The sequence below is a fragment of the Streptopelia decaocto genome (genome assembly GCF_964273445.1).
Source record: "Streptopelia decaocto genome assembly, chromosome: 1".
NCBI classification, from domain to species: domain Eukaryota; kingdom Metazoa; phylum Chordata; class Aves; order Columbiformes; family Columbidae; genus Streptopelia; species Streptopelia decaocto.
Genome location: NC_138663.1, coordinates 141177731 through 141192234, shown reverse-complemented (window position 1 = coordinate 141192234; position 14504 = coordinate 141177731). Strand labels below are relative to the sequence as shown.

At 39.9% G+C, this 14504-nt stretch overlaps 1 protein-coding gene across 19 annotated transcripts in view; it reads left to right on the top strand.

Moving 5' to 3' along the window:
* Positions 1–13906, top strand: part of ABI3BP (ABI family member 3 binding protein) — a 162935-nt gene extending 149029 nt beyond the window's left edge. For all 19 annotated transcript variants that reach the window (XM_082073943.1, XM_082073940.1, XM_082073934.1 and 16 more), the window contains 5 exons: positions 3492–3571; positions 5041–5070; positions 6042–6203; positions 10114–10227; positions 12469–13906. In XM_082073943.1, coding sequence (XP_081930069.1) covers positions 3492–3571; positions 5041–5070; positions 6042–6203; positions 10114–10227; positions 12469–12584 — 502 coding nt within the window. In that variant the 3' untranslated portion in view covers positions 12585–13906. The remainder of the gene's footprint in view (positions 1–3491; positions 3572–5040; positions 5071–6041; positions 6204–10113; positions 10228–12468) is intronic.
* Positions 13907–14504: the final 598 nt, after the last annotated feature.

Genomic DNA, 14504 nt, shown 5'->3' with positions numbered 1-14504 from the left:
AGAGACTTTATTTTCTGTGAAGAGAGGCTTGAAAATTACATTTAGATCTGTAAACTCTGTCAAATAGTGAGTTCAGTCTAACTTTTCCTTTCTCTCCCTTTCAGTTATCAGTCAAATAATTACTTCTCTTCACCTCCAAAACTGGTTGGTTGTTGTTCTTGTACTGTTGCAGCCACCACTATTGTTTCAGGATTGAGTTTGGCAGAGGAAAGGAGCCTGTGATGCTTGGGCACTTGTGAAAACACCTACCACGAAACAGTAGAATCGTGTATATTTTAGTTTAAAGAACTTGCTTTTTAACATTATTAATAGGAGGCTCCCCTAACCAAGGTAAACTTTGGACATTTCTTTATTAATTTCCTTTTCTCCAGTTTTCTTTATATGTTTTCATGAGCTGAAATCTCTACGTGTAGATTTTAGTTCTTTATTTCAGTCTTGCCATAATTTTCCCAGCTGTGGTTTGATCTTTTGCAGAGATCCTAGTGGTCCCTAGACCACAATTTGAAAACCACTGCTTGGAAAAAATTTAGTCTTCAGTTCTTGTTTTGGTCTTTTTATGGAGTTGGAGAACCGATGGGTCCAAGTTCATAGGCTTAAGTTTTTTGGGAAGCGGGACTGTTTCCTATGAATAATGTTGCCTGATATGACCCAAAGTAGGGCATATCAGCTCTTGAGGACAATATGTTTGTACAAAAATCAGCAAAATACTTAAATTTGTTTCAAAATCCTTCACAAACCTGTCCAGCTTGTGATTTTTCTGCCTGACAGAGGCATGTAAATCCAGCTTTCAAAATCTGTGAAACCTGACATATTCAGGTGAGAACCAGATGTGCTGACTGTAGATCTTTATCTTTAGCTCACACTTGTCTGCATCCTTACTTTCCAAGTCCCCATGGCTGCCCAGTCCAGTTCCAGAAGAGCATATAACCTGCTCAGTTTTCATCCTTTCCTTGTAGCCTATCCTATGAAATCAAAAAGCTCAAGGTCAAGAATCCTAGGCAGTGCTCTTCGTATTTCACTTTTGCTTTCCTACCAAGGGACAGAAACATATTATTATAATCCATAAGGTCAAACCATAAGCTCCCAGTAAAGCAACAGAATATGTCATGTTGAGCTATCAATGACCAAAATTACAACAATGAGTCTAGGTAAGGTGTTCCTGCTGTGGAGGAAGAAGGAAAATTTCTTTGGAGTATTTTGTCTCTCAGAGTGCATTAATTCATACACTGTGCAAAATGTATCTTATAGCTATTACTCCAAAATGCCAAACAAATTGGCAAATCTTCATTTATGCTTCAGTGATTCTTCAGAAGGAATCTCCAACTGCTCTGCTACAGTTCTCTGGGTAACAACCTTTCCTACCAGATGAAAATACTTCTTGACTAAAAAAGTTACTGTAGTACATGCCCAGTGTGACTCTTAACTGCTCAGATCCCATTTTTAAAAGTATGCATTTGTTTAAACAATTTAAAGTTGATTAAGAAGAAGATTTTGTGCCTACAACTTTTTTACTTTATTATTTATATAATGTCTACTTCCTACAGTAGGGTAATGGGAGTTGCTCAAAATGGTCTTGCAGCATGTTTGAATAAATGTTTACTCCAAATAGACTTCTTAAAACTCAAAGTAAGCTCACGTTTCATTTAGAAATGTCCAGCAATTATCCACAATGCATCTCTTCAGCATACCAATCTTTATAAGTATTTCCCTTTAAAAAGAAAAGAAAACCCTAGAAATAAAGGCAATTCCTTATGTAAGCAATTTTAAAGTTAAATATTGTCTTAGAAGTACTGTGGATGGAAAAGAGTTGCTTGGTAATGCATGATTAGTCCACTGAGGTTAATTAGTGAGCTGTTCAGTTTTAGCAGAAGCCAAGAAGCAATGAGAGGTAATCCAAAGCTTGGATTGAATTATTCTGTCTCTTGTAGGGACTTGCAAAAGGAGTTTACAAATTTCCAACCGTGTAGAGAGCGGTATGTTTTTTTCTTTAGAAAATTGCTGTTTGGGAACAATTTCATCAATACATTACAATGCTATGTTATAGTCATATACCAAGATATCACTGGTAAGTGATCCTTCACGAGTTGAGAGCTGGATGTTTAATTGCCAGCTTCTGGGATTCTCATTTTTCTCTGTGTTTAGTCTCCAAGTTAGGGTCCATTTTCCAGTCTTACCGTCCTTTTGACTCCTATAGATCTCTCTCGCTGATTAAATAAATGCCCTATACTAAGAGAGATTCACCATGTAGGCACTCAAAGAAATGAAAAATCTCTCTGTAGATGACGTGTGTGGGACAGATCCTTGCTTATAGCTGATGGGGAAGGCATGAAGAGGGTGCCCTTGACTGGGTGTGTACATGCTGCTTATCAGGGTGCTCTGACACAGAGAACATGCAGGTCCTACAGGGAGGCATGGAACTGTTGCTGAGCAGTAAGAAATTCCCAGGTGCTGTCAGCCCAGAGCCAGGAGAGCTGAGAAGGGGCTTGCTGGCATTGTGTGTGCTGGGAGGAATGAAACAGTCTGTTCCTAGCACTTGCTCTTGATGTAAGATCTTAGCTGTGTCCAGTGTCCACCCTTGTAACGCTCATTCCTGTCTCATCTGTCTCGTGTTTGCTGTGTAGCATTTTTAGGTTTGCAACTGTCGTCAATAGATGTTTACCTAAAGCTTCTGATTGAAAGTGTAAGTTTAGCTGAGCTGAAGAATCAGAAACCACCTTGTCTTGCCTGTCCACCATTGTTAATCATTAATTATTGACGGGCAGGGAGGCTTAAGCAGAGGAGTTTGGCTTGGATTTTTGGACCACAACACAGCTGTGATGAAAAGAGATAATGACAGTAAGATGACGACAGTACAGACTGGTGTTGTGTGATATTACTATGAAAAGACAAGGAAAGACAAGAAAAGACAAGAAAGGACAAGAAAAGACAAGAAAGAGATGCTGCACAATATCATACAATTACTTCATTTTTTTACTATAAACATATATTCCACCAATTGGATCTTTGCCTTGGCTGACCTCTTGTCCTGGAAGACATGCCCTGTGTCTCACCACTGGCCCTAACTGGCCCTGTTGGTGGGCCTGGGAGGCATTGCATTGGAGGTTTGTGTTCTTATGAACAAACAATGTGCAAATAAATAGCAGTGTGTTTTACTCAGTCTCTGCTTATCAGATTGCTTCTGACCTCACCTGATCTGCTCCCTTTGCCAGAACTGAAACTGCATATGTGAGAGGAGACAGACTTAAGACAGTGCATTAAATCAAACATTAATAGTATGCACGCAAAGAATTAGCAAAAGGACTGCTAAATTATGTGTTCAGAGAGGCCTTATACAGGTAGTGTCTCAGTGTTTTCACAGCAAGAAATAAGGCCTTTTTGTTTTTCTCCAGGAGGTGAGTAGCACTAAGGTGTGTGTTGGCAGTTTGTTTGCTTCAGACTCTGAAAGAAAGCTTGGTGTGCAAAATTTTCATCTCTTCTATTTCATTCCCCAGTTATGAATTCCACGTGAAACCTAGAAACCCTCTTGGTGAAGGTCCAAGTAGCAATGTTGTGCAATTCAGTACTGAATCAGGTAAGAACTTCCAAGGGTCTGACCATCATTTACAGTGGCTCCATGTATGTGGGATATATGAAAAGCTCCCTTGCTTCAATTTTGCATGCTTGGTCTTGCTCTTTACTGTCTCCAGGTTGGGTTTTTACTACTGAGCATATCATGGTAGTACCTGGAAAGCCAGCCTGGGATCAGGGCTGTATTGTGTGAGGTTATAAGATGGCCAGACTGCAGAAACTAACTTCATTATTATTATAATTAATTATTTATTAATTATTATTATGAAGAAGAAACTAACTTTAGCCTTAGAGAAGGCACAATCGTTTAAGGTTAATATTCCTGACCTTTTTGTGTCTATGACACTCATTAATGACTTCTGGATGAGAAACATAAGGTTTTTCTTTGGGCCAGTGTGTTTATCGGCACTTTGGCTACCTGTTCATTCAAGGCTGATGTGTAATAGGGATGTCTTCTGGCTGAAATAAGGATTGAGAAATAGCAGCTGGGAAAAGTCAGTGTCCCACTCTGTCCTCTCCCATCCTGTTTACTCTCCTGTGAAACTGTTAAGGAGCTGTACACAAGCCTGTTTTGACCATTGATTGGTTCCCAAGTTAAATCCTACCTGGCTCAGAGGTGAGAATCAGAGAGTACCTTTCCTTGCCCTATGCCAGTTCCCCATGAGGCTAATTACAGCTGACTTGTTGGCTTTATACAAGCAAGACACCATCTTCTGTGTAGAAGTGTATATTGCTTGATAGTACTTAAGGACCATATAAAACACAAAATTGATTTAGTCTTTTTAAAAAGACTTTCGCAATCAGCATTTTGAGCCAGGTGCAATAATATAATAGTCCTCGTCTAGTGCTGTCACTGATGGATGAGAGTTTTGGCTGAGCAAGGGATTAGTCAGGGGGGAGTTCAGACTATGCCACACATACTTGAAAACTCTGAATATGCTCTTTGTAATGCTAGATTGTTGAAACTGAAAAAATGTTTGTGCCAAGTACAGTTTTCAAGAGTGACAAGGCTTATGTTCTGTCTCTTATTTAGCTTGGACAAGTAAAGCAGTCCATTTTAATTTTTATTAATTGCACACATGCATTTCTCACTTTTGGGCTTTCATAACCAAGTCTTGTGTGGCAAGTATTACACAGGGGTCCTTTTTTGAAATTGAAATTTTTAGGAGGTGCGGTAGAGTTGGATTTTGCTGGTTACAGGTTTAAACTTTTGTTTTTACTAGAACTGTATTTGACTGGTTTTGTACCATAAGTAAAATTTTTAAAAGCTCATTGATACTGTAATTTCACATAAGAAATTTATTTATTTTAATCTAATTTAATACAAAATGAACTTTGCTTCCACAACTCTTTCTGTTTCACACATTACAGCTTATGTCGACTGTAGAAAATTACTTACTAATGTTTTTCCACCGAAATATTGGGAAAGTTCATTGTACAGTGTCTGATTGAATGTTTGTTTTCTTTCCTCAGCGGACCCAAGAGTGAGTGAGCCAATTTCAAGTAAGCCTTTTATGTATAAATACAGTGTATTCTGATCAGGAATTTTTTCAGAAACGGCATAGCATCATTATATGAGGGGGGTGACTGTCCTGCACCAGTTAAATGAGTTATGGATTTAAACAGCATTCACACATGACTTCACTCCTTCCACCCACACCCCTGGTAAGGAATTCATGCCAGGCTGCTTGTTTACCTGAGCGGAACGCGATCAACGTGATGTGGTGCTCCCATGGCAGCTGAGATGGCTTCAAACCAACGTACACAAATGAACCAAGGACAGACGCATATTTTCTCAGCCTTGTCATTAAAGCAAAAGAAAGCTCTGTAAAATGAATAAGCTGCTTCACACTTTTTAAGTGAGTTAACAGAGCACAACTCAGAGGATCCTGTTCAACTGCCGTTATGTTTTAGAAAAAAAATTTAATGCTGAAGGCTTGATTCAGCTCTGCTTTAGGCCACTCTTGCTGTGGGAGGTGGACCGAGATTTTGAAGGACAGCTGAGATCACTCAAGCAAATTGCACTGCATTTTGCATTTGTAACAGACATCGCTTTGACAAACACCAAGACTCCATTTATTTCCACATAATTCATGACACTTAATTTTTATATATATATATATTTTTTTTAATCACATAGAGTTTGCTGCAAGCTGACTGTCCTGGCTTGAACCCACTGATAAACAGTGACTGTGTCACACACTTTGTAAATGAGAGTTTTGCCAACACACAGAGATTGTCCCCCTAACAAGGTCCTGGCGCCAGGCACTGAGAGCAGAAGTAATCTACTGCATCAGTCACATCTGCAGCCTTTGGTGCTTCCCTGAAATACCTTTCATGTTCAAAATGGATGTGACTGGTACTATGGTGCATCCTGCTCCACAGGGTTCCTAATTCTATGCATTTGAATATATTTGTTGTAAATAATTTTGTATGCAGCATCACGCTTCAGCAGCTTTCCTCCTCTCCTGCAGTGGGAAAGGATGCTATCTGGACTGAAATTCCATTTGATTCGGACGGCTATTCAGAATGCAAAGGGAAACAATACGTAAAGAGGACTTGGTATAAGAAGTTCGTAGGTGTGCAGCTGTGTAATTCTTTGAGATACAAGATATACCTCAGTGATTCACTTACAGGTAAGAGACATTCAAGTCCACGTTGTCCACATTATACACTCCTTAAAGATATCGTGGTTCCAGAACTGAGAGGTTTAACAAGATGGACTCTGCTGAAGTGCAATCAAGTATGTTTAATCTAGTCCATAAACATTAATCTGCTTGTGCTCAGTAATCATTGATGTATTGACACTGACTTTTCAGACTCAAGAGTTAGGTCTCTATGGTGATCATTCTGATTTGCAGTACTTGTTAGTATAACGGCGGTCATAGTGGAAATTGATAAAGATTGGGTTTCAGCCAGTGAATAGCACATATTTTAAAGGTGTCAAATTTGTATTTTAAAGGTAGCCTGGGATAGGTCTTAGTTAGAAGATTAGGACCTAATTTTAGACCAAGATTAGATTCAGTCATTTCTATCCCATTTGGTAAACATCTGCTTACTTCTTTATGAGGGTTATAAATAGGTGGCATCAACTCTAGTCAACAAGTTCTACTCACCTGCTTTGAGATTTTTGTCTTCACATTCCTCATTTTTGTTTATAATGTCTTTGCCCCCCTCTCCCCTTTTTATTTTTCTTATTCTATGTTTTTTTACTAACAGCAGCCTCCTCACCTTATCAAGTTTTGTTCAGAATCTTAAGGTCACTAGAGTGTGATGTATTTAAGACCTGAAACCAGTGACACGTGCTGTGTGTAAGCTGAGGAAAAACAGCCTGTAAAAAGGGGTTTTCAGTTAATTGATACTTAAGCAGAACTTTGTGTCTCATGTAGATTGTATGAACCATATTCAGAAACATTTTAACTTCTTATAATCCATGCCCAGCTCCTGGTTTTCTTCTGTATGAAGTCTTTTATCAGAACTGGGTGGACAACTCTATCACAATGGCATTAGAATGGCATCCAGAGCACAAAGAGTGTCATGCACCCGTGTATGGGAAATGCCTTTGGGTGCGAGTTGGGCAGCACGTTCATCACATGGGATTGAATTAACCTGGAGAAATTGTAGCTGAAAGAATCAATTTTCATAGCCCAAAGCTGCCCCATCACAGAGCTCGGCACCTCACAGGAGTGTGGCTCTGGTCTCTGTGTTCAGAAACATGGAGCAAAAAGAGCCGGGCAGTGTAGGGCAGCCCATGCTGATACAATTTTAAGCTGCCTGGCCTTGCCCCCAGCACCGTTCTCCCATGAGCGGACAAGGAAGGAAAGCCCTGTCATTAGTAGTAAGTACAATACCTCATACATAAATAATATCTTGGCAATTGTGTGAATAGAAAAAGACTGTTTTGAACAGAGGTATCATTCATTCAGCCGTGGCTGCACTAACCAGCTGTGATCGAATGACAAACACTGGCAATGAGGCGCAGTGTATCACACAACCAGCCAGTAGCGGAAATAGCAGTGCTAATCTAGCAGGACTAGACTTCAGCCCTAAATCAAGTGAATTAACACTGCCCTGAAAGCCACTTCAATCTTAGAAGAAATGTTTAATGTATCAGGAGCCCATTTTCCTATTTTCATTAGATTGTTTTTGTTCTTGCTGGAAGGGTGGTGATTTAACTTGGCTGGAGAAAGACGGTGGTAGCCACATTGTATGCATTATACTTGGCAAGGCTGGTTCTTGCACTTGAGTTGTTACAACCAGTGCTGACCAGTTGTCACAGTGTTTGAAAGCATTGAAATATTTACATAGAAGGAAAGCTGCTTTCCCCCCACTTCAGTTTCCTAACTGTGGCTGCCATGGCACGGGCCACCATATACGACTGAGAAAGTTTCCAATTTGAACCCAGATCTGTTCTGATGTGTTTCACTGTCACACGCCGTCTCACCGTGTCCCGAGGCCGGCAGAAGTGTATCTGCCACCACTAGCCAGCTCGGCAATTTGTGCCGGTATCAAAGGGCCACGCTGAGGTCCAAGTTGCCCTCTACAATGAAAATACCTTCCAAAGCTTTGCTGTTTAAGCAGCATAATGATCTTGAAACTTGTGTGCAGTGTACGAAATGCTATTATATAAGGCAGCCAACAACCATATATTTGCATGCTGGTTTTTAGCATGAGTTTATATTTAGAGTGTTGCAGAATTCACAAAGTATAAATCAAAGATGGTGACTAATTTTCTTAAGACCACCCATAAGAGAACACTGGGAAAAAAAGTGTATTTTATGCTAGAATTGCTAACCCCAAAAGAGAAAGATGAAGCTGGTCATTTGTTAGCTAAATGTTTTTAAGTGTGTTCCTTTATAATGGAAAGAATTGGGCAGTAAGAATTTAATAGTTACTGAGAATGCTGCTAATTTATGTATAGTGATTGTTTGAATGATGCATAGGTTACACTGTGGGCCAGAAGAATATGTGTGTGTCTGAAAGTTACTGTTCTTGTGTTAACCATAAAAATATCTGGTTTAGTCTGTCTCTCATGAAGAAAAACTGGCCTCTGTTACACATGCCAGGACTGTTCTATAAACCAGCATCTACTGCTGACCTCATTTAACAGTCCTCCAGGGCAGTCAGCGTAGGCATTCCAGAAAAGCAGGCCACCTAAAAAAAAAAAGAAAAAAAAAAAAGAAAAAAAAAGTATTTATTGAGGGGAGGAAAAAAATAAATTCTAAGTGTGACCTTCAACAGCCATGGAAAAAAATGCAGTTTTGGGCAGGCTGAATGTTCTTAATTTCAGACCAAAAAGTTGCTGAGAGGAACTCCCTCTGACCAGTTCTCCTATGGAAAAAACATGCCCACAGCCAAAACTAGATAGTAATAAATAATTTTCTAAAGCTAGAGCAGAACTGCAAGCACAAAGACCATCAACTGGAGGTGAGAATTTTTGGCAAAGTATTGATCAGATCACAAAAAAAAAAAAAAAATAGAAAGGGACAGCATATTGGTTGGCTGCTCTTTTATTGTTAATAATTGCACTTTAGGGAGCAGTATGATAAGCTACCTCACCACTTCTCAAATGGCCACGTTAGCACAGGTTCAAAGCTATGGGACACCAAACATCTAATGAGTAACTGGACTTTCTGCTTAGCTTATACCTGAGTACTGAGCTTATTTCCAACTGGTTGTGAGGTTGAAAGGAAAGATGAGAGCAAAGGTTGAACTTATTGATAAGTGCTCTGAAAGGAAGTTAGAAAAACTGGTAAGTTTATCTGAAATCCCAAGGCCTGGGAAGAGAAGGCAGCATGCTTCTCTCCATCTTCTGGACTGAATGTTACTTACGTCTTGCAAATCAAATCAGTAGGTAAAAACATCTCTGTCAAAACTCCTTCACTGTGAGTCCTCTTCTTAATAGGATAAGCACAGCCTGCAACATCAGCACATGCTGCACGGGGCACATGAGACCTTGTTTTCTAAGCGGTTGCAGTAAAGAGCCCTGTTAAGTGAACCTGCAAATAAATGCACAGGCACACTTCATGCTCTGGATAAGCAGTTACCATACCAAGGTCACCTCTTTGTTAGAGGATATCACTTGCACATGCATGTTGTAAAAATATGATGATTTATAAAACAGGCCTTGGCTGGGTTATGAGGTGGTTGATTAAAAACATCTTTGAAGGTACTGGGAGCTTCTCATCAGGGAAGCAAACCTATCTTCCATTTAAATCCCTAGCAAAACTTACCTCATTTTTGATACAGTCAGGTAATAACAGAATTTCGCTTACTGTATGAAATGTAAGGAGGGGAAAAAAATCATTCAGGCGTAGATTTTGGCCAAGAATGGGGCACTTTTGCCTACGGCCATGAGCGCCGTACTTGGAGTTTGCACATGGTGTTCAGGTTACAGCTGCAGATCCTGAGAGGAAAAGAATCGTAGCGTTCCCCTTGGCTTCCCCACAGAGCGAAGAGCACAGCCCACTGCCTCTGGTGGTTTTTGGAAGTAGCCCTCACTAAACTGGATATGGATTTTCAACTTTGCTGCTTCTTTGCTTTCAGGAAAATTTTATAATATTGGAGACCAGAGGGGCCACGGAGAAGATCACTGCCAATTTGTAGACTCATTCTTAGACGGAAGGACGGGACAGCAAGAAGATCTACCAGTCAAAGATGGTAATTCCTTACGCCTGTTTCTGGCAAACCTCGGCAATTCCTTTGTTTGTGTGTTTCTTTTTCTTGCCAGGGGATTCAGTGCCCACTGCTGGGGCAGGCGATGGAAAGGCCCAACCAGCTTTGCAGGCAGAAGAGAGTTAAGAAGTATTTGAAGATGAACAATAACTTATTAAAAGAGGTTATGACTTGGGTTCTGTTAGGTAGTAAACAGCCTCTCTCCTGTTTAAAACATTCCAACACATTATTCACAGTTGGTTTTATTTATTTAAACCCAACCACAAATTTGCGTTTGCAGAGGCATGAAGTGTTATGTTCAAACTAGCAAGGTTGATTTAAAGTGCAGTAAATCATCAGTTGGGCATTAAACAGCTTTGTTTAGTGCTAATGAGAAGCTAAAAAGTTATTACTGGAAAATATAATTCATGCTGCAGCAATTCTGTGTGCACTAATTTGAACCGGCTGCCTAGAATTCCAGTCTGATCTAAGTGGGCATGGGACTGACTGGCTGTCCTAAACACAGCTGTGACCTGCCTGGATATTTTTCACACGTTGCTGAGGCTCGAGCATAAGAAATTGTACTTCTGTCAGCTGAACTCCAGCTCTGCTCGTTTACTGCAGCGCCTGTGTGAGGTGTCCCGTTCCCTTGTGGGTAAGAACACGGGCTGTATGGATACATGTGTACAGGCTGAGTGTCTGATGGGATATTATTTTTACTGAGGAAAATACCAAAACGGTTTTCAGTTACAGTATCAGTGTGTTGACCAAACCTTCCTGTATGTAGTGCTTCATTTATAAAGCACCTTACACAAGTACAGAAATGCACTGCGGTAGGTGTGGGAGATTAAAGTGAAGTGTCTAAACCTTTCATAAGTGTATCCAAAAAAAAAACAAAAAAAAAAGGTGAACAATATGAAAGGTGTTTATGTGATTTGTTTGTTGTGTTTTCTTTTTTTTTTTGAAAGAGAACTTTAAAAATGGGCAATATTGACTGGGAAATGAAAAGCAAAGATATTTTGTTTATATAAGGGACTGTCTGAATACAATTTCACATTGTCAGGACAGCAGACCTCTCAGCTCTATCAGATTCACTTTTTAAAAATACTATTTCAGCGTAGTAAGCTTGCTACCCCATCTTAAAAGACATTTAAAACCAATTTGTTTTCAGCAACAGTACTTCATTAAGTGGATACATGAGCTACATTTGTTTTTAGTAAAACTAATTAAATAGATAGATAGATAGATAGATAGATAGATAGATAGATAGATAGATAGATAGATAGATGATAGATAGATAGATAGATGATAGATAGATAGATAGAGATAGATAGATAAGAATTATGCTTAAAAAAAACACCAACACACACAAAAAAACCAACCAAACCCAAACAGCCAACCAAACAGTACACCTTTCCTGGACTTTTATTTCTAGTAAATGAGCTGAGCAGAGGGAAGAACAGATTGTCCATTGCTGCTCAGCTCCTCCCTGACTGTGGCAAGTTCAGTTCTGTTCAAGCCAGAATTATCTACATACAGGTTTGACCTGAAGAGCAGGGAGAGCACCGTGACTGCTGTTGCCTATTTGTTGTAGAACAGTATTTTGTGTGTGTGTGTGTGTGTGCACAGGTGTGCTTTAGCCAGACATACATTTCTGATTGGATTCAGCACTAATTGCTCACTTTAATTTGTATCTCAACGTTAATTGTTTGAACGGGAAGCATGTGCTTTGTCATACAGAACAGATTCACAGCAGGAGGTATGATCTTTTGCTTGGGGTGGGGAGGTAGTGTGAAATATTCCCAACTGTCAAGGTTTATTTAGGTTCAGCGCAATGTAAAGGGTGCTGCAGTGAGGACTACCGAATGGTTGTAACTTTGCAAGAAGGAACAGCCTCCCGTTCAGAGAAGACCCCAGCAACAACCAGAGGAGGGAAAGGGCACTGGCCTGGCCCTGTCAGCATCATCCATGGGTGCTGGGAACACCAGTTGCAAGGGCACCTGGCTTCACCTCTCCTGCTCTATGCTGCAGCAATCGCAAGCGCTTCTGCTTTTGTTTGATTTGGGTGGACCACGGCCAGAGGTTTCAGAGTGCTCATCCGTGTGGGGGCACCAGACCTGCCTGTTTGTGGCAGATGGGTTAGCAGCACAGCAACTAGTTTAGCCATTAATTGAACTGTATGCAAATTTCACAGGGAAATCAAAGGCTGTGGGCTTCATGCAACCAACACTCTGTTCTCTGTTCCAGGATTTTTCAGGGCAGTTCGTCAGGAACCTGTCAAATTTGGAAAAATAGGCGGGGAAACTCAGATTAATTATGTTCGCTGGTACGAGTGTGGAACATCAATACCTGGGAAATGGTAGATGCAACATGAACTTGGTGAAAAGGCCCAGCACTTACCACCCCGCTCCGACTGCCCAACGCAGGCTCCAAGATGGAAATGTTTATGGTATGCCTGGCACGTAAATAAGTTTGCTGATGTGCACGGGTTTATACAAGTCTAATGCCAATACTGCATTAATTGTGTAATAGCGTAGGCTGCTTACTGTAGTTATCCAGTTTTACAAATTTGTTTTTAGATTAAAAAAAAAAAAAAATCCCAAAGTGGCTAGGGACGTGTTGTAGGATAATGCATAGGGAAGCTGGCTCCCTATTCTTGAGGTATGGTTTATATGGTATTTTAAAAGATATGGTGTGTATATTATTTATCACAATGTTGTAATAAATGTTTAAGGCACGGTTACAGCAGAGTTGGTCATGGAATGCAATGTGCATTAGTTTTTAAATATTCAGTGTGTGTATGATGTGCCATAAGCTACCTGTCTGGATAGATCTGTAATGTCTCCCCAGTCATAAATTATAGAAAAGACCCTACAGTTTTTAATAACCTGCAACCAGTAAACTTGAAGCGCTTTCTCCTTACACGTACAAACAGTTTATACTCCTGCCAAAAAGCTGGGGCAGGTTGCTATGCGTGCAGCTTTAAACCATCAGGTTAGTGGTTCTTTTCCATGTTTGTTGTCAAGTGCTTCAGCTCCAGCAAAACAGTACGTTCAGCCTATAGCTACAGAGGTAGAGCCACTGCCTGTGAGCGCAGCAGTGGTTTGCTGGTGGGTTTGGTTTCCTCCAGTTAAAGCAGACAGGTACATACGTACAGGGAATAAAAAAAAATCAAAACTGGCCTCCACGGCTGTGGCTTTTCATGAAAATGTAGTTTTCAGAGATGGAGACTTCACCCGTTCAAAAGCCACATGTACGTACAGCGGGACTTGGAAAGATAAAGGAAACAGGGGAAAAATAAGCTACTTATAACAGCATAATCTGGTTTGGTTTGTTGTTGTTTTGGTTATTTTCTCTTTTGAATGGTTTAAAACATTGTTCATTGGGGACAAATGGGAAACAGTGATAAGTGACCTTTGAAACTGCTTGATAGTAACTTTGATTAAAACCTCTCCCAAAGCTACTTGTTGTACTGCTTGAACATTTATGAACTTAATAAAGAGATGTAGGGTTGGTTTGTTTTTTTTTTTTAAAGGTGTTATTCATTACATTACTAATGTATGGAAAAAAATATGAACAGGAACACCCAGATATATATATAGTAGAAACAGTCATTTATAGAAAAATGCCTTATAAAGTACATTGCAGGTACACTGTACTCCAAATAAAATATTTTTTAATCAAGTGTTTTTCTTACTGTTTTACGTGAAAAGAAATACCAGTTTCTGTGGCAAATGCTATGATTTCAGGAAGCAGTTTGTTCTGAAAGAGGCACATGTTAAAGGGTGCGATAAGCACCCGATGTGTTAATTCTGACAAGAGCACAACCTGCAGGGGTTGCAGCCATGGCTTTACCAGATAGTGCAGCTGTGGGAGCAGCAATATTTCAGGACGCTGAATGTAGGAATATTTTCACTCACTTTCTTTCCTAATTTATCTTTATGAGAGTTCAAGCCGCTTGCTCCAGTTTTAATTCCCTTAGTTTTATGTATTCCTAGAATCCATAAGATGGAAAATATTAACTGGGAGAAAGTTTTGTCCTCAGCTGTTATATGGTCTATTGAATTTGTTACAGCTCTTGATCTGCTTTTTCTTGGCTCAAAACTGAGTCACTAGAACTGTACTCCCAGGTTTTTCTGGGTGGCAAAGGACCTGTGGAAAGTTGTTCCTTCTTAACAGTTCTTTTATAAAAATATGTATTTGGCTTACATTTTCAAGTAATAACCCAATTTTCCCTCTGCCCTTGTTAAAGTGAAATTAGTAAGGGGCTCTAAGATTTTATG